This window comes from Myripristis murdjan, chromosome 5 (assembly GCF_902150065.1).
Source record: "Myripristis murdjan chromosome 5, fMyrMur1.1, whole genome shotgun sequence".
NCBI lineage: Eukaryota > Metazoa > Chordata > Actinopteri > Holocentriformes > Holocentridae > Myripristis > Myripristis murdjan.
The window spans coordinates 36,171,131-36,192,364 of NC_043984.1; the positions used below are offsets into that span (position 1 = coordinate 36,171,131).

At 40.9% G+C, this 21,234-nt stretch overlaps 1 protein-coding gene across 12 annotated transcripts in view; it reads right to left on the minus strand.

Moving 5' to 3' along the window:
* Nucleotides 1–21,234, minus strand: part of cadpsa (Ca2+-dependent activator protein for secretion a) — a 206,870-nt gene that overhangs the window by 95,257 nt on the left and 90,379 nt on the right. For all 12 annotated transcript variants that reach the window (XM_030052526.1, XM_030052528.1, XM_030052529.1 and 9 more), the window contains exons 7-9: nucleotides 16,734–16,845; nucleotides 15,069–15,208; nucleotides 10,494–10,560 (exon numbers count right to left, since the gene is read on the minus strand). In XM_030052526.1, coding sequence (XP_029908386.1) covers nucleotides 10,494–10,560; nucleotides 15,069–15,208; nucleotides 16,734–16,845 — 319 coding nt within the window. The remainder of the gene's footprint in view (nucleotides 1–10,493; nucleotides 10,561–15,068; nucleotides 15,209–16,733; nucleotides 16,846–21,234) is intronic.

Genomic DNA, 21,234 nt, shown 5'->3' on the forward strand with positions numbered 1-21,234 from the left:
AATATAATTTAGATCAGAGATTGGAGGAAAGTGTCCTGGAGGGTTTTTCAAACATGAATTAATTGTCATTAACGAGCATCAGGAGTCATTTTTCAGTCTACTCAGGTTTCACTCCTGACGTCTGGAGTTCAGATGTTTAACCCTTTCATGCATGAATTATGAAAGCCTGAATCTAAATTTTTTTCTTATGTGTTTTTACTCTTCTTACGGGCATGAACATTTTTTTAAGTCTCCGTACTTCTTTAAGGATGAAGGACTGGTATTACCATGTCATGACACTAGTATTAATATGTTTTCAGCAACAAGAACTGACAGTCTCTGCATAAACCTCAATGGGGGGGAGCAGCAGAGAGCATTCTAACAGCTGATATGCAATTCCACCATAGAAACCACTGCATTTAGGAAAGAATGACTTTAAACAGATGTCCACTGTAGTGACCGCTATGCATGAAAGGGTTAAGTCTGACCAGGCTTTGACTTGACAAACTGCAGTCTGACAATAAACATAATCCAAACCATTACCATAATATCAGCTCAGCGTTTTGTTTTGGCACAATGGGAAAACTTTATATTATGGATCAGAAACAACATGAATATCCATGTTAGAGTCAGTTCAGACGACAGGCCACAGGTAACAGCGCCGTGATGCTTAATATTGTAAAATAAAAATAAAAGTGTTGACTGATCTATGATAAACTTCCTCAGTCAAATGACATTCTTTGATCCGAGCAGTCGATCCAGTTTGTTTAATAAATGACTTATTTAAATTTTAAATATAAAAAAAATAATTATGTACTTCCTTTAACCAGAATGATCTGTGCTGTCTCAGCATTCAAAAGCCACACGATTGCTGACATTTTATGTCAGCAATTAAAATTGACTATTAACCTCTGAAACGCTGATTCTCCCCAAGATTCCCCTTAATTTTTCACGTTGCATGACAGTGTCACATGTATCTTCTCTGTGAGTGAAATATTCAAAGCCAAGATGCCAGAGCTTTATGGCTGCAGCTTCACATCAAACAGGAAATATCTACATGTCCTGTGCATCATTTCACACACATTTCCCTCCAGCAGGATGTGTGTCTGGAATCTTTGGAAAGCTCAGGATCTCCACTAGAATTAGAAATAAAGTTGTGGGTCTGAACAAAGCTCTGCCTCGCTGCAGCCTGAACCAGCAGGGCTCTGCTTTAAGGACCTACTGCTGCTGTTTGAACGCTGGGAAAAAGGCTGAGCTGCTCCAAAAGGCTTGTCCTGAGTCTCTTCATGAATCCTGGCTGTGTTCTGGGCGTAACATGCAGTAAACCAATCAGAGCGCCGTCTCCCGTCCCCTTTAACAGCCAGGTGTGTCTCACCTTGGTGGGCTGCTGTTCTAATGGAGGATTCTCCAGGTAAGAAGGAAGGAGACGGAGTGAAAGCTCCCGAGCAGATCAGGACTCCATCTGAGCTCCCTGAGGTGAAGCAGCGTCCCTGTGTGTGGGACAAGCAGAGCGGACGCTCGCCGGCGCCCCCTATGGAGGCCACCATCACTGTTTGGATAATGAGCTTCAGACAGCAGAGAAACCTGCAGCACTGACCTCAGAGCTGCTGTTTGCTGCTCAGTCACTTTCAGCTCATTTTCAGAGCAACATGGAGCTCAGAGGGACACAAGACACTGTGCTGTTTCCACAAGGGGGCGCTGCACGGGGAAACGACGACTGAGAAAAGACACTTGAGTCACGCTTGATGCCGCTCCAAAATCTTCATGCAACTGTCTAAAAGAATCTGAGATTTTAAATGCTAAAAAATATAACTGCATTTGATCATAATTGAGTCGGATTGCTTTAGTTATTATTATTGAGGTCTATCAACACTGAATATTGTGCCAATGATTTTTTTTTTTTTTTTTTTCTGACTGCCAGAGTCCATGAGTTAAAACCAAAAATAAAACAACAAACAGTGGAATGGTCATATTGAACGGCTGCATTTGATTGGATGAGGAAACGCAGAGTCCCGCACGGCTCTGATGAATACGCCGTCAATCAAAAGTGCATCCTGTCTCTCAGCTCAGAGATTAATCATGTTGATGGGCCGATAACGAGGTTTTAATAAAAGGTCAGAGTCGGCCCTGTGTGTCGGTGTAACCTGGCGGAGGGGTCGTCGTGGTAACAGCAGCCGGGGCGACGCGGTGTTGCTGCAGCCGGCCTGCTGCTCGCTGCCAGTCACACGGCGCCGTCGTCACACATCAGCGCGCCCGGCCAATCCGCCGCTGTCGCCACCTCCGCCGCTGCAAGTGGCAGCTCTCACTCTGGAGCTGCAGCTGCAGTGTGTGTGTGTGTGTGTGTGTGTGTGTGTGTGACATATGAGATTCCCAACTGCAGCGCTGATGAGACCTGAGGCTGACTGAGGGATGGAGGGAACCTGACCGACTCTCCAGCAGCTCCCTGGCCTCCAGGACGCTACACAGGCAAATCATAGTCTAAACTACAAGCTACCACCCATCCCCCACCGCCACACACGCACACACACACACACACACACACGCACACACACACACACACACAATTTCCTCTCTCCCACTGTCTCTGTCACTCCCTCTCTATCTCTCTCTCTCTTCCCTGCACCACCTCTGTGCTGAAGTTTGCAGCTGTCAATCAACCCGAGAGAGAGAGAGAGAGAGAGAGAGAGAGAGAGAGAGAGAGAGAGAGAGAGAGAGAGAGAGAGGAGGTGGAGGGCAGGCTGCAGTGACAGAGGCTGTGCAGACTGAGCTGGTGGATGTGGTTGGTCCGTTCACAGAGAAACATCCGGAAGCTTCGTCAGCCAGAAACAGTGCGCCCGACAGACCGGCGATAAAAACATTTCCACGTGAATAAACGTGTGTTTGTCTGTGCCCTGTTTAAGGCGAGATGACGCAGCGACCTGCAGCCGCTCCTTCCTGCTGCACAGGAAGTGACGTCTGTCCGGAATCCACAGAAGAAGAACTGCGTGGTTACCATGAGCAGCGATGGAAGAGGCTGGGAAAGATAAAGAAAAGAGCGCCGCCCACAGAGGCTCCGACTCCACTGACAGACAATCTGACACGTCGCAGCCCCGCCCACGCCGCTTGATTGACAGGTGATCACAGCAGTAAAGACCAAAAGAGCACAGGATGCAAACACTGAGCTGATCTGTGTCACATGAAAGGAACGGACCAGATGTTGGACACCGTCTCCACCTCTGGACGTCCAGTGGTTCAGCTCCTATGGGTAGCATTTCCTGTTAGCTTAGCATAAAGAGTTGAAGTCTATGGGAGTCGTTAGCCTGGCTCTGTCAAAGTGGAAAAATCAACCTCACAGCAGCTCTGCACTGCAAAAACTCAAAATCTTACCAAGATTATTTGTCTTATTTCAAGTCAAAAATGTCTTATTCCTAGTCAAAATATCTCATTACACTTAAAATAAGACATGATCACCTCAGAAGTAACTTGTTTTCACACAACTGTCTCTTGTTTCAAGTGAAAATTTGTTTGTTTCATTGGCAAAATTTGTTTCTTGTTTCAAGCTAATTTTCACTTGTTTCAAGTGAATTTTCACTTGAAACAAGTGAAAATTGTCTAAAAACAATTTACTTCTGAGGTGATCATGTCTTATTTTAAGTGTAATGAGATATTTTGACTAGAAATAAGACATTTTTGACTTGAATTAAGACAAATAATCTTGGTAAGATTTTGTGTTTTTGCAGTGTGAGGCTGTCTGATTCACACAGAGGATCATGTGGGTTAGTTTTTTCTCTTTGATGGAGCCAGGCCGCCGTGTTGCTCGGGCCGGGCAGCTCGTATTATTTCTGCTGTTTCCCTCTGCAGTCAGAGAAGCCGACATCTCAGTCTGAGAGAAGGCGGCGAGGCGGTGCTGCCCCCCTGCCGGCGCCACAGCCCTGCATCCAAGGTGTGCTGCTTTTCGGTGCTTCAGAGATGGAAATACTGCAGAAGGAAGCCGCTTCGCTTTGACACGTCTTCCTGTCAGGTGTGAGTGTAACCCAGCTACATCGCATGTCGGCGCCGAGCAGATGCGAGACACATGTTGGCGCCAGGTGTTGGGCAGGAAGGTAGAAGCCTGCGCACGCGGGAGCGCCTCTCGTCTCCGCCGCCTCCGAGAGCAGCTGCAGAGCGCCGCAGAGAACGAGAGCGGCGGGGACGATCTCACTGCAGCTCATTAGCAATGCAGAGAGTGAGGAAAATGACTTATTAAAATAAAGATGTGAGGTTTTTTATGACCTGTAGCTTCATCAGCTTTGAAATACATAAAAAAAATTATAGTTCAAAATAGATACAAGGTTGTAACAGTCATAATTTTCCAACCACATCTTCACACTGTGTGTAAAAAGGTAAATTAGCCCTGTTATTTACACACAGCATGTATGCAAAATGCGATCTACCTGGAACACGAGGGTGATTTTATTTTCTATGTTCTCGTTAGAGTTTGGATCAAGCCGCATGATTTTGTCTGAACCCGACCCGAGACGGACCTGGACACGACAGGCCTTTTCTTTTTTTTTTTGTGTCCGAACCCGACCCAATCCAAGATTTTGCTCGTCCTCCATCGCTGGATTACATTAGCCGACGTGTTGCCTTCAGTGTCATCACGTGAACTTCAGCACTGCACAGGAAGTTGTCAGCAGCAGTGACGCAGTATATCCTCCTGAGACCCAGCCTATTCAATTATGTCCTCTGTAGTGGACATCAATTGATCGTCTATATCCTTTTACTCATTTGAGCTACCCTATCAAGTCCTGGTGTACTCTACAGAGGGCATGTGATAAGGTGGGATGAGGGAAACACCCACTTTCTATTGAGACAAAATGGCAGCTGCAGAAAAACGCACATGTCCTGAATAAAGAAACAGGAAGTCAAATATTGTTTAGCTATTGGTTTTTACTTATGAAAATTATATATTTTCTTGTTAATGGCATTGACTGTCTGTAATTGATTATCTGTGGTTATTTGATTGGTTTTTCATTTACATTTAAAATTATTTGTTTTTTTCAGTAAAATCCACTACAGTGGACGTACTGTAAAATCTAAAATAAAAATATTTTTGTGAAATTCTAAATTGTGAGTTGTTGTTTTAACTCTAAATAGACAAGAAATCACAAAAAAAAAAGTTAAATTGGAAGACACTTTTTTTCCTCGGGTCTCAATAAAGAAGAGAAAGTCCCAGGGAGGTGGTCCGTCTTTGTTTCCGGTGAGACTTTTCCTGTCCAGTTTCAGTTCTGTTGTCTAAACCAAACCTTTTCCCTAACCTTAACTGAGTGGTTTTCACACCTAAAGCTAACCACATGACACTGACTCTGTAATAATGCAGTTATTAAATATTAGCACAAAATATATAAAAACAAAAATATCAATATCAGCTTTTTGTCCGAACTTGTTTTCCCAGCAGAGCGAAGCTTTGGCCTCGCAAAACTGGAGACTAACTCACCAGTGGGCTTGGATTTGAAGGATTTTAACTTCCCATTGTGCAATTTGAGCTGAAAAATATGATCCTAAAAGCTTTAACCGTCAGTAAAGGTTTCCAAAAATTCACCGTCACGTCACTGAAACCCCGTCCGAGTTAAAGACCAGCTCACACTGTGTGGCCTGTCTCTGTCCAGCACTGGTGGGCTGAATAATCATCAGTAATTTGCATTATGGTCGCAGCTCTGAGGACAGACGGTCAGTCCACTTGCAGCCTTTTGCAGCTGAAGTCACCTGGAACCTTCACAACCCTTTCAGAACTTAACATCTAGGATTGGCTTTTGTTCCCGTTTACATCTGTATGATCATTTTTTTCTTTTAATAAAACACTTTTTGTATTTATAATGACACATGGAAGCATGCAATCCTGCAGCTGTGAAGGATTATTATTATTCTGAATCTGCCAGAGTGATGTAGGGAACTGGCAAAACATATAAAACTTGTCAAAAAAACGCAGTTTCATCAAAGTTGACTGTTTCCTGATGCTCTCGTCTCTTGAAAAAGCACAATTATTTTCATTTTTTTTTTACATTTTTGTTTTCCTAAATGAATTGTTAAAGTCTGTCGTGCCACCAGCCGCCGCCCTCCCGTCCCCGTCACGTCAGCCGAGTGCGTTTGTTCCTCCTCATGTTTTTGTTTCGCTCCATTTATGACTAATTCCAGTGTTTAACACATGTGAAATACACCTTTTCACTTGTGACAATTCAAATTTCACACGTGAAAAGAAAACGACATCACACATGAACCTGAACTTTTTCACATGCGATTCACAGTTTTCACATGTGAGAGGAAAACAACGTCACATGTGAACCGGGACATTTTCACATGTGATTTGCATGTGATCTGTTTTTCACATGACTGAAGTTTCCCACATGTGGAAAGGAAACTGGTCACACCAAGTCACGTTCACATGTGATTGGCTGCTGAACTGGAATCTCCCACATGTGAAGATGAAACTACATGTCATTTTGTAACATTTTTCATTTTGTTTTTGTTTTTTTCCACATGTGCAATAACAACATGTGGTTTCAGATTACATTACAGATTACAAACCAAAATGAAAAATCACATGTGGAAAAAGTTAAATCGCTTGTTATTTCACATGTTCTTTTGTGGCAAATTTGGTCATTTTCTTCAGAGCCACTGAGGAGAACAGCTCAAATGAGAAAACACATGCAACTGATTTGTTTTTCTCTGTTTGTGTGATAAATACAGACCCACCGCTCGATGATGTTAAAGTGGAAAGTCTTGTGGGAATAAATCATCTCTTTTTGATGTCCGCCGTATCGTGTTCAGGTAAAACATCCACAGCTTCAGCTTCAGGCAAAAGCTTTGGAAAACTATCGGTTTAGTTCGTGGATGTATTTTTTTTTTTTTTTTTTTTTACTACATCATGACTTTTAATGAATTCATAAGAGCTGCTGGTTTGTCTTTGACGAACGCCTCACCTCGTTAACAGCTCATAACGCTGCATTGTAAAACGGGTCTGAGCACTATTGGCAGTAAATCTGGGAATATCATACACCTTCACTTACACTAGCACGCACATTAATAAGAAAACGTCCTGAATATTAATGCATGAGGCTCACATGACCAAAAGTAAAGGGACGTGACAACAAAAAAACAGACAAAACAGACAAAACAGAGGGTTGGCATCTCTTTCAATTCAGTCAAATTATCCGACCAAATTAAAAACCTTGGAAACCAGGGATGTGAACGGACACGCATTATACAGGGAGGACAAAACACACACACACACACACACACACACACACACACGGTGGGAGATGATGTTGCATGTAAAAAAAAAAATGAACTAACTAAATGTCACAGTGAACATGACAGAAATAAAAGGATGACACGTCGCCTCTTGTTGGTAGGAATGCCAGCGCTGCAAACGGCCAGGTGTGCTGACAGGCGTGACACGCTCAAGCGACACAGCACACCAAAGAGCAAAATGATTGGCCTGTTAATCAATTAGTCGATCGACAGAAGAGTTGTTTATTTTAAAAATCAATTAATAATTTTTGGTATTAAGTGAAAACCCCAAACACCGACTGATTCAAGCTTCACTCTTACGTTTTACCGTTGTACTTTTCTCAGTTTTCTCCATCTTTATCAACTCTTAATTTTAATTTCGTGTTCTGTATCCGATCAATACATCGAACTCACGCGTGTAAAAGTACAGCTCAAAGCACAAATCGATGTGCGCGTGTTCCTCAAGCAGACAAATATCCCATAACACAACATGGGAAACAGCTATATGGGATGATGCATGCGATATAATGGGAAGCTGTTTAAAATGAGACGGTAAAATGTGCGATCCATGCCATGTTACGGACAGGCAAAACCTGCAAAAATGAGATTTAGTCCTGTTTACGCACTGGCAAATCCAACATGAGAGGTTAGTGAAGGTGATGTCTTACATCTATTTGCCAATTTGAAAAAAAAAATAATAATAAAAAAACCCAAAAGACAGGAGCCGATTGAAAGCGATTAGCCTGTCATGTTTGCAGAGAGGCAGATAGATGTAAGTGAGAGCATGTGGTGATGAAGACGGACGCGGCCACCAAATGCCAACAGTCGATACTTACACGAGACTTGACATAAGCAAAACAAACAGAGCGCGAAGGAAAGAAAAAAGACAAAAACACAGAGAAATTACACACACAGGCACACATGCACACACACACACACACACACACAGACATGCTCAGTGCACAGTTGGCCCTGTGTGCACCGCTGTGTGCTCTCTCTCTCTAAAAAAGCAACAAAAACACATGAGCACACTCACACAGCAATAATCAGATTGTGTCTTTCCTCCTCCTGGAGACAAACAAACATGCACACACACACACACACACACACACACACACACACACACACACACACACACACGCAGTCTATTGACCGGTATTTGTCACTTGTTATATGTATAGCTGCGAGCGAGTGAGAGGCTTCAAGTTGGCGGCGCTCAGGCTTTTCTAGCTGCGAGTGTTAGGCCAGCTAGTGTTCACTCGGCTTTGTCAATCCCCTGTCAACTTGTAGCTCTGAGACATTTCCTCTGCAACGCACCAGAGACAGCCGCCCGCCCGCCCGCCCGCCTCCCAACACCCAGCCACCAGAAAATGGCCGCTACCCCCCCCACTCCCCTCCCCAATCTCCTGACAAAAGCCTGCTTGGCCTCTCCATCATTTCTGTGACAGGCGAGGCGAGGCAGCTTGGCTGAATCTCTCTCTCTCTCGCTGCACACACAACATGTGTCCGAGGAAAAAATACCAGCCAGCAACCGGAGCTGATGTTGAGCGCGCTCACGGGCCGCCTGTTTGGCCACGACAAGGGGTGGTTGTTTTTTTTTTTTTTTTTTGGTGCTCACCATGCCCTCGTGTAAGTGGCGCTAAATTAGGACTCCACAAAAAAAAAACAAAAAAGAATCACCCTGTAGTTGCTTTATTGCAAGCAGATGCTTCAATTGTCTTGTACTGATGAGATGCTGTTAAAAATTAATTCAAACTAAACTGAAATTTAAAAAAAAAATGCAAAAATGCTAAACGCTAAATCATACTATAGTGTGGTACTATACTATATAAAAAACATAATAACAACAGCATTTTAAACTGTTAAAGTGTGGATTAGTCCACTTGTAAGAGCTTTAAAACATATCTTTAAATACTTATATTGTCTCTATCAGTGTTGTTACTGTTGTTATTTTTCACAGATATTGCATTTGTGATACGATATGCGCCGTTACAAATGGAGCTGCTGAAAAAAGAAAATTTGAGCCTTGGCGGACAGTAACGTATAAATCATCATCATCGTCATACGCGATTTTAGTGGGAATGATCGTTTTTTTTCGTCATAATTTTCATTTTCACTGGAAAAAGCTATAAAAACATGATGATGTGATTTCTGTTACAGTAAATTATTTAGGCCCGGGCGTCTCTGTTGCACCACAACTCATAATTTATAAAGCTATTTTGTCTCATATTTCATATTTCAAAATTTGCAAGAATTGTTCGATTTAACCGCACATTTTTCTTTTATATTCTTTGATAAGTTGTTCAAACCTCATCCAAAGTTGATCTTGTTGGTTTTCCAGCTCTCAAAGATGGCAAAAGATCCAATGAAAAATTAGCAGAAATGAATTTGGAAACCAAATCAGAAAAGCATTCAGTTATAAGACTGATCGAATATTAATTTCGTGCCAACACATGTTTAATAATTTATCACTTTGACCCAAAAATATACTTTGTCAGCCATCAGTCAGATCTGTCCTGGTGCTGTTTGGTTTTGTGTTCAGTTTGTACTCCAACACCTCCATGTGGGGAAAATAAATAAATCTGAAACCTGGGAAATTAAATGTTGTAATGCCTGTAATGAACCTGCTTGGCGGTGAACTGCAGGGGGCGCTGGTGAGGTGCATCACCTGACACGCCCTCACCTGCACGCATCACCTGCGCTCCTTACTGTTTTTATCATGTCCTGTTATTTTAAAGTAAACAAAACTAACTCGACATGTTGCTCGCAGGCCTGATGGCGACACTGAGAACTTTACCGCTGCATTATAATCATTTTATTATTGATATGATATAATAATTAGGGGTGTAAAACTCAAAAACTAACCATTCAACACAAGTGCAACCACACACTGAGCTGATAAATAGTCCTTTGAAAGAATATTTATTTATTGATTTCATATAGTTATCCTAAATCTTTTAACTAAAAAATAATATTTTTGCACATAAGACAAAATACAGAGAACACTGCGAATGGTAGCATTTTTCTTTTTCCTTTCTAATGTACAAAACAAACTGTACTGTGGGTATATTGAACCTTTACACGCCTAATAATTATATATATTATAATATATATTATAATAGACACCTTGTAAGGCATTACTATGTAAGGAAGTTTGTGAGTTTTAATGTCAGAACGGTGGGTTGACTTTCAAGGCCTCGCAGTGAATTTCAAGTTCCCTTAATGTCTCCACACACACACACACACACACACACACAGTGGTTTACCTGGACCAGCACAAAAAACCTCTTCTTCCATCTTTTCCACACGTTCTTGCCGATCGCCCACAGGTACCTGCAGACCACACACAGGGAAACTGAGTCCGTTTGTTTGTTTGTTTGTTTGTTCATTGTTGTGTTTTTTCTGTCATGACTGATGTGACTGGAGTGATGTGGGTGTCAGAGAGCTGCAGCGCCAGGCGTCTCCTGACCTCTGCTGGCCACATAGCTGAACTGCAGGCTCGTCTGACTGAAGTGGAGCGTCGACGTCCAGGAGAGGAGCTGTCAAACACCGTAGACTGACCGTGTTTATGTTATGTATTTTAATTTATTCTATTCTATTTTATTTTACTTTATTTTTTTTTTTTTTATATCAAGTTAATTCAATTTGAATTTAATTTATATAAGCCATTCATGACAGAAATGTCAAGTAAAGTATAACTTTATTCGACTCCAGATGGGCAACTGATTATGCAGATTAAAAAATAAATAAATAAACACTACGACACAAACCTAAAAGCATAAAGCAACAGCAGGTAAAAGGACATGAAGTGCAACAGATAAAAACAAAATTACTAAATTAAATAAATTAGAAGACAATGTGATAATAAATTTGAAAAAGTTCAGTTAAATAAGTTAAAAGTACCTCGAAGGGCTTGACAGCAAAACAACATTAAAACAAACAAACAAATAAACAAATAAAAAATCTGAGTGATGAGTTGTGGCTGTGTAAAGTGTGTTTATGACACTTTTTGCAGCTGATAATCTGCTGAGAGTGAAAGCAGATTAACTGGAATGATTTGTAGTGAATCAAATAATAATGACTGTAAAATGTTTCTCCTCCTCAGGGGCCCCTGGGAGGCCCCGGAGCCAACAGCACTGCAGTACAATAAACTGAGTTTAAGAAAAAAAAAAATAATGATAATCTGGGGGGAAAAAAATAGGTCATGAGCAACATGAAAACACTTGAAATGAAACACATGAAATATGAGCAGTTTTTGCACTTATTTCCAAAAACAAAACAACACATCAGCCTGCAGCCGAAGATTCATTTGTGATATTTTACCACAAAATAAAAATCAGTCAAGACGCAGCAGCCCAGTGTGTGTGTGTGTGTGTGTGTGTGTGTGCTGTAGCTGCAGGGTCTGTGCAGCATGGAGTGCTTTTTGTTAGGTTCATTTTTTTTTTTTTTTTTTTTTTTTTGCAAGTATGATTGTTCACTTTAGATGGAATCTATGTATTATTTATGCACTTATTTATTTTCCTGATGTATCTATTTAAAATAAATATTCCATCCCATGTCTTTATTCTTTGACGGTGCATGTTCGTTCTGTACTTACTAATTCTTTATCTTGCATCGCTGCAGTCTTTTGCAGCGTGACGGCCACAGGGCTGTTTCTCTCCTGGGGCAAATACATTTTATCTTCTTTTGCTCTTTAAAACTTAGTGTTGAGATTATTGCTCTTCGTCTTTGGTGTGAAAATATAACAATTACAAATGCACTTTATTATTCTTATTTCCAATATGTATTTGTGTAGTGTATCTTAATGACTAATTTGTATTCATTGTTATTTTTTATTAATGTTTCATGTGGAAATAACTACCACTGTGTATCACTGAGGGTTTAAATTGAGGGGAAAATGCTGCTGCACTGTTTTATCATGCTCCCTGGAAACTGAATCATTTATGTTTTCACTTTTGCACAATATTAAATGTTCATACCATTACATAACCCAGCTGTTTTGTGTTGTCTGGAGCATTATAATATGTTTTTTGATGTCTTCATTAAAGATTTTAACTCCATGTCCTGCTGTAAACTCTTATTTTGTACATTTAGTAGCAGAGGTGCAGAAAAAGAAAAAGAAGACAGCTGACAGATTACACTGTCTTGTTCAGGAATGTGTTTTCCTGTGTTGAAAGTTATAATTTTGCTCGTCTCTGCCGTGTCACCCTAAACCAGGCACCTTTTTTCATTTGCCCACCAGATGGCACTGTTATTCCTTTTGTACATTGTTTTTTTTTTTTCATGGTTCTGAGGAGATTTGGTGTTATCATTTCACAAATCTAAGTCTCAACAAGTCCTCAGTGTTAAAATGTTCTGTTTCTTCAAACAAGTGAAAAAAAATCTGCCACTGGGATTAGATAATCCCACCTGTTTCCGGTGCAGTTTCACTTGTTTCGGGAATTTCTCTAAGAAGTATAAATCTGGAGAAACGAGGTAGAATAAGGCAGATCAGCCACTAGGATCAAGAAAATGACACTCAATTCAGTAAAATCCTGTGAACAAGTTGATTGGAGTTGGAAACAAGTGGGATTGTCGCATCCCACTGGCAGAATATTTCACTTGTTTGAAAAAAAAAAAAAAAAAAAAAGATTTTAACACCAATTATGAGACTAAATGACTTGTTAAGATGAGAATTTTGCAGTGTTAGGTTGAATGTCTTCTTGTCCATTGTAATAGCTCTGAGTTAAAGCTGTGTACATGGAGCTGAGCACTGGAACACCAAAATCCAAATCCAAAGTTTGTGTTGACATTGTGGAGAATATGTAAATTTAATGTGTTTATTATTGAGGTTGTAGTTTGCAGAGGTCTGCTACTGGACTACATTATATTGACAGGTGTTTCAATGCCAAACACAGAAGTGAATGAACAGCTCTGTTCCTGTGACAACAAGACGAGCTGAGCATTATAGGCAGCAGGAGAGGAAATGTTATGGCACAACAACTGGATTAGATTAGATTAGATTATACAGGTGGAGCCGATGAAGTGGACATTGGGTGTAAAATGTATGAATGCATGAATTTTAAGAAAAAGGATGAAATCTGACGGTGCTGTTTTGCGTTGCTGAGGTTGCTGGGTTATGTTGTCTTGTGAAGGAGAAACTAAACGCTGGACATCAGTCCCTTGAGCATCTCCACACCCAAACCACATCGGCTACAAAGACGTGAACAACTGAAGGAGAGGGCTTTTGTTGGAAAAGAACATCTGAGGGGGGCGAGGACCCCGGTCCAATCTGTCTCCACGGCTCCCGGGCCGGCTCCGGGTCCCTCCTCGGCTCCCCACCCCGGCCCCCCCTGGCCTGTCTTTCCCCCCGGCCCCTCCCTCGGCCGCTCCCGCCTGTCGCTCTCAGTAAACCCAGCAGGGACGGAGCAACAGATCTGGGCCCTGCCGGCTTGTTAGGCAGAGGTTGGCACCGGCAGCGTACAGAGCAACAGGGGCATCTCAAAAGGCAACCCAGCAGCCTCAAAACCCTCAAAACTCCCCTAAAGTATTGAAATGATGATGACGTGATTTCTGCTACAGTAAATTTTCTAGGCCAAGGCACAATGCAATGATTTATAATGTGATTCTGTCACATGTTTTACTTTTACCCAAAAATTGTGCAAAAATTGTGTGATTTGGCACGTTACCCTCCTGTTATGTTCAAATTTCCGAACATCTTTTGTGTTTGGGGTCATTTTGACCCCGGCAGTTTAAACCTCCCCAAAATTATACTAATTAAAATTGTTACCGAAGTTTATGTGTCAGGTACTTTATGTTTTTTTGTTGACGACCTAAATAGCCTTTTAAATAAAACATAACCCCCCCCCCGCCACCATACACACACACACACACACACACACACATACACACACACACACACACCTACACACACACACAAAATTTGAAAGAATTATTAATTTTTGGTGTTTTAATGGCTTTATATTATTTCTAAGTACAGATTTTTGTTATTTATAACCAATGCGTTACAAAGTGTGTACAGGACATTGAAAACATATCATCATGTGAATTTCATGTTTACCCGGTAGTGCCCATTACATTAGGAACACTCATTAAATAGGAAGCAAAAAAATGATGTTAATCATTTATTTAGAGACGTTAAACATTGAATGGGGTCAAATTGACCCCAAACATAATAGGAGGGTTAAGCACATATAGTGGTTTTGATAATATTTTGATAAGATGGTCAGCCTTCGTCTTTACTTTATTACTTTCTGATCAGTTCTCTCACAAAAATGTTGGTTGGTAAAGAAGCTTTTCACAGTTTCCACTGCTTTTTTAATGCAACAGAATGAATGTGAAGTGTGACAAATCAGCTTTTTACCAAAAGCAAAATTATTCAGATGTAATCCCCTTTGTAATCACCAACATTTTGATTAGTAACTGTGATTTAATTACATTTTTTTTTTCTCAGCAACTCTGAGCAATACTTACATTTATTTTTGTAATTTAATTACATGCGACTAGTTACTCCCCAACCCTGGTCTCTATATAGATTTAATGAAGTATATTTTTAATCAGTTTGTGGTTAAACACTGAATTTGGCTGATTTGAGGCAAGCAGAAAACGATTATTAAAAGTTGGGCTGTGTGCAATCAAAGATTTATTTTCAGAACTGACCCGGTAAACTGCACCGCCGTCCTTTCCTACATCCTGATGATTCTCCCTCACATCTTTTCTTGACCTCATGATGTTTTCCATCAAGGTCAAGGAAAAGAGGAAAAGAGGTTTGGGAGCAGAGAAGAGGATGGGGAAGGCCACGGGACGCCCAGGTCACGCTCCCCGTGCTGAGAGCCACTTACCCACAATGCTTCATGTTCTGCGGTTTGTCCATGCGGATGGCCAGTTTGATTTTGAGGTCACTGTCCGGGCAGCCTTTAGACACCGCCATCTTGTGCAGCTCCGACTGCTTGGGACTGTTGGGCGTCGGGTGCAGCACCACCTGCAGCAACAGCAACTCAGAGTCAACACAACATGCACAAATACAACACTTTTATATACACACATTATACTGATAAAACAGAATAAAACTGTATTCATGCAGACTTTGCAAATTCAATATAACTGTTATTTTACAGTTACACAGACTTGAGTGACATGCAACACTTTATGATACCAAATGACATCAGAATGAGAACAGCCTCGCCAGTGCAGAAAATATCAGAATACAGTGCAAAATCCTTATAAACCTTATCTTTATTTGTAAACAAAAACATGTGTTTAGGCATTGCCTTGATTGATATTGCAATTTTGAAGACATGCTACACAATTTCAAGAGTTATATGTTTGCTTGAAGGCTCAAGTTATTGATATAATTTGCTCATTCTTAAAATGAATGGTTTTTACATTGTTTTTGATGTGACTTTTTTCTGCCGCAGAAAAAAATAATATTCATTCATTTATTCTATTCACTGACGTATCCCAGACTGTGAAAATCACCTCATGCAGAAAATAATTGTAATTTTTTTGTGTTTTTTCCTCATTAAAAAACAGTTTTTTATTAGAGGTCATAAGTTATAGAGGTTACTTTAGAATGAGTTTGGGTTAAGGCTTCCTCATTAAACACAGTTTATTATTGAGGAATTCAGTAATAAATATGTAAGAAGTCAAACTGTCCATCATATCAGAGGCGGACGACAGCGACAGACTGAATGTGAGGTTGTTTTAAGAAGGTGAATACGCTCATACGATTACAGGCTTCACCAACTTCACAGCTTCAAACTGTTTTCTCCCAACAACAACAACAAAAATTAGTGATCAGCTTCCATCTCCTAAAAGAGCTCAAATGGCAAAAGCAAGTCGTCCATGAATTTGAAATGTGAAACGTGGCGGCGTACAGAATATAATTATCATGACAACAGGCTTGGCAGAAAGGTACCTAGCTGTCGACACTGTGCCAGATTCTGGCCAAACGGTCGCTCATGGTTTTTGTAATTTCATCAACAGCTGTGGTTGCAAGTTTAGTAATGTTACACCTATCTGAGAGGATAAATACACAGTTTTATGGAGACGTATTGATGTTTGGGCATATGAATCGGCAGCTTATTCCCTCAGGTAGGAGAAAGCTGCCAGACTCGCCCAAACTGCCCACTGACATTGTTAAGTTACAGAAAGGGTTAATCTCCAAACCCAAACCCAAACCCAACTTCCAGAACTGGATCCAGCGTTTAGATGTGGAAATGACATGACAGTCGTCGGTGTGAGGCAACTGGCAGAAAAACAGCAATAAGTCGACGTAAACGCTACGTTCAAAAACACATTTGACTAAAAAAAAAAGCAACAGATGAAATGATTCAGACTAAATGTCGCAGAGCCGTCCTGAGCAGGATACAGCATCGATATGTGCTGCTTTACATTTACGTTTAGCTCCATTTGCTGCTCTGAAGCGTGAAAAAAAGAGCGCCACCGGCAGGAACACAGCCCCGCCCACGCCGTTTGATTGACAGGTGCCTGAAGTTGTTTCTCACCCGGCCCAGCTCCTTGTCCTCCAGGGCCAACACTCCTGTGCTCTCAGTGAACAGCTTCACCTTGACGGCAGGTAACGGCTGGGTGGTGGTGAAGTCTCCCTGGGTACCCCACCTACACACACACACACACACACACACACACACACACACACACACACAGAGATACTTAAACTCATACATATGCACACCTCTGAGAGAACATTTGTTGTTTTGTGAATGTGCTTGACTGCTTAAGTGTGTGTGAGTGTGTGTGTGTGTGTGTGTGTGTGTGTGTGTGTGTGTGTGTGTTCACATGTGCCAAGCTCATGGAGTCATTTCCATTGTGTATTTTCCTCATGAAAATGTCATCCTTTGTAGAGGCGTGTTTTCTCTGAAGGCAGTGGATCAAAAACAGAGAGGAACTCCACTGTTAATAATTAAAACACTAAATGTCACTTACAGCAGGCCGGAGTGTGTGTGTGTGTGTATGTGTGTGTGTGTTGCTGTTCACAGCTCCACACACCTCGGGAGAAGCTTGCAGCGTGGGTGTGTGTGTTTTCACTCTGGTCAGTAGTACTATCTAAAACATACTTTTAGAGTGTGTGACTCAGATTCAGGGTTATTATTAGATATGTTGTTAGATATGTCGTGATATCAGGCTGTGAACAAACTGCAAATTGCTTGAAGGCCAGCAAATCTGCTTTTTTTAATTAGACAGTCACAGTGGAGAGAGACAGGAAAGAAGAGAGAGAATATGAGATACAGCAAAGGGTCAGGGTCAAATTCAAATCCATGAATATTTAAATATGTAAAAACACTTTCTTCAAACATGGCTCGTGCATACACTAAAAAAAAACAAAAAACGACCTCTTATGGCGCCTGCAGACTGTCCGATTTCAGCAGTCTTCTGAGTTTATTACAAGCCACACTGTGTAATGTGGATCTAATAAACCTGACATTCAAGTTTTCGACTGTACGATGATCACACAACTGAATTTTATTGGCTATGATGCACAACAATATAGAAGAAAACATCATCAGCGTACGTGATCACTCTGCACCGCTGTAGAGGTAAACGATGAAGCTCAGCAAGGATGGAGCCTTGCAATAGTGATATTAATGTATTACTATTAACTATTTTATAAATACTAAGTGATATTAATGTGTTTGGACAAAAAAACAAAGACGAGGAGAAAGAGGAAAATGTGGATGCGGTCGTTTTCTTCTTTGTTGGAATCCCAAACATTTGGTTTTGCTCGTTTCACCTCCATCACTGGGTTCAGCGCCAGTGTCGTGTTGATCAGTGTCGTCACCTTATGCTGCCTTCCTATTGGTTGGTTAACAGCCACACTGACAGATGTTTTCCTAAATTTATGACACTGTCACGAATTCTTTCCACCATTTTGGAGCCATGACCAAAGATATCGCCACATTTCCACGTGGGACCGCCCGAAATCACACAGTGCCTGGCTCCAGACAGCGAGTGCTGATTCATCAGGGTCAACTGTGTCATGAAGTCACAGCACTATAAACACCTGATCTGGCTCGTAGACCATCGATCTGATCCCAGCCTAACCCTCATCTAATTCTAATCCTAACACTAATCCAGGTGCTAATTAGAGAGCTGGCTAAAAACAGCTATCGAACGCAAACATCGTGGTGTTTGTAGCAGATGATAATCTGCAACACCCGTCCCTTGAAGGGGCTTTAGGTCTTCATCAGGGTACAAGTGGAGGAAACTATCACTGTTTACATGTTTACATATTCCTGCTTGACTCAAGAGTGCCTGAAGTTTATCTCCATCCCTGCTGAAGATTTTTGAGACTCAGAATGAAACTCGGGGCAGGACTTGTGACTGATGCTTGCCCCAGGAGCGATCTGCATGTGAGGAAATGAAATGAAAAACAAAAAAAGAGATGCCGATTGAGAAGGTTGTGCGATGGTGCGGATCTTGCAGGTGGAGGTGAACCTGTGTATGTTTAGGTGTGTTTGATGAAACAGCAGAACCCCCGAGTCTTGGCAAGACGAGCCCAAACGGTGCAGGACCACGAAGCGCTGCAGAGTTTCGCCGCCGGTGTGAAGCGTAGCTGTGAGTCACCTCGTGAATCACGGCTCTGCTCCGTTCTGGCTCCTCACAGACCGGAGAGGCCAAGTCCAGAGGCCAAACTACAAATATTTACTATTGATTTGGTTGCTGTGTTTTCTTTTAACTCTTTAATATTCCTAAGTGTTTGCGTTTATGTGTTAATATCTCTGTTAACTGATTCACACTGTTGCTTTATGACTGTACACACAGCTGCATGCCAAATATCCGTCACAGGACAATAAAATGTAAGACAGAAGGAAAGAGAGTAAAAGTAAAGAAATGAAATGAGTCCCTGTTTGATCAGTGTGGTCAGTACTGTGGACTGTTGACGGACACAGTCGGGCAAATATAAGACTGCACACACACACACACACACACACACACACTCACACACAAAAGAATTATGAGTCACTGAGAAAATTGCATCATTTTTGGTCTTTTTTTCCTGCGGTGCTGTGGTTTTGTGCAGATTCTCAGTGAAAATTCGTGCACTAACAGCCAATCCACCTGCTGTTTCATTTGAAGAACAAAGATCAATGATTTTAACAAGGAGGAAAAAACATGAATTACTTCTTTTCTGGAAGTATCGTTTTTTTAAATTCCCAGTTAAATCACCACCTCATCACTGCATAAACCATGACGTTTGCTACCTCAATACATTTACCATCACGCAGCTTTTCTTGCTTTGCTTTGATTCAAGATTCAAGATTCAAGGAACTTTATTGTCATACCAGCTCACATTTACATGTTAGTGGTACGAAATTAGGACTCAGGTCCCGGTATAAGCCTAAATAAATAAATAAAGCAAGGTAAAAAAAAAGAAGTGTAAATATATAAAAAAAAAAAAAGATATATAAGTATAAACAGTATATATGAATATAAACACTATGTATAAGTATAAATAGTATGTATCACTATAAACAGTATATATGAATAAATATAAACAGCCTATATAAATATAAACAGTATATATATAATAAATATATATAATATAATACTATAATATAAACAGTGTATATGAATAGAAAGTGGACCAACTGACAGAACCCGACGCCCGGTAGTATTTGTATTTGTATTTGGGAGTCTAAATACACTCTGAGATGTGCAGCAAAGCATTTTGGGTATCCAGACAGTCATATTAAATTCATTCCGTGTAGATGGATCACCAAACTACAACTCTTATTGTGAAAACAGCAGTAAAATATACTACTATACTACTATTTACTGCATTGATCTAATGTATATTTGTTTTTGACATAGTTTTTTTTTTTTTTTTGTAATCAAATTTTGAGGTGGGCTTCTCCTATAAGGCCTGAGGGGTTTTCTGTATCTCACCTGCACAATCTATTGCTATTTCATTTTGTTCTGATGTTTCGCTTTTATTGTGCAAATAAATAAATAACATACTTTTACGCTGTGAAAGCAGAGAGTGTGAATGCTGAGTGATATTCACAGTTAATACTGAAGGTTCTTGTTTGTCCTGCAGGGGGCAGCATGTGTGTGTTTTTATTGTAAAGCACAGGATCTGTAAACACACATTCACACCAGACATGTGGGAATCTAGGTGTGTGTGTGTGTGTGTGTGTGTGTGTGTGTGTGTGTGTGTGTGTGTGTGTGTGTGTGTGTGTGTGTGTGTGTGTGTGTGTGTACAAGCAATAAACATATTAACAAACATCTGTTCGGTGAGATCAGCTGAGGCACTGTGCTTTTCACGTCAAGGACTCTCTCTCTCTCTCTCTCTCTCTCTCTCTCTCACACACACACACACACACACACACACACACACACACACACCCTGTGTTGTTGCTGTGTGGATAATGATGTGTTTCTGCAGAGTAACAGTGTGTTTCTGTTGGAAAAATCTACAGCCTCTCGTCCCACGCAGCTCAGAGGTTCCTCACATCGTCTACTACTGACAGGAAGAGCGAGGGATGACCAGCACACACACACACACACACACACACACACACACACAGAGCTCGATAAGGATAAATATGGAGAGCAGAGAGGACATAAAGAGTCAGGGTGTAGATCCTCTTGGTCAAATGTCATCACTGTGGTCTGAGACTCTTTAAAACTCAAGACCCTGCTTTTCATTTTACTTATTTATTTATGTATTTCTGTCTGTTTTCCATTTTGATCTGTTTTATTTTCTCGATTTTTTTCGTTTTAATTCCCTGGTACTGGTGCTCTGGTTTTCCTCCTCTTGTGCATCTCCTCTCTTTCACTGATTTATTCTTTCATCTTGCACCCTTAAACTTTAATTTACCTTTTATCTATTGTTTGGAGTTTTTCTTGACTTATGTATTTGTTTGTTTATTTGTTTGTTTGTTTGTTTTCTGCTTTTCATATCTTACTCACTTCATTAGTCCTTTTGTTTTTGCTGTTGTGACTTTCACCACATTTCCTGTGGCTCATTTCTCCACAGAGCCTCAG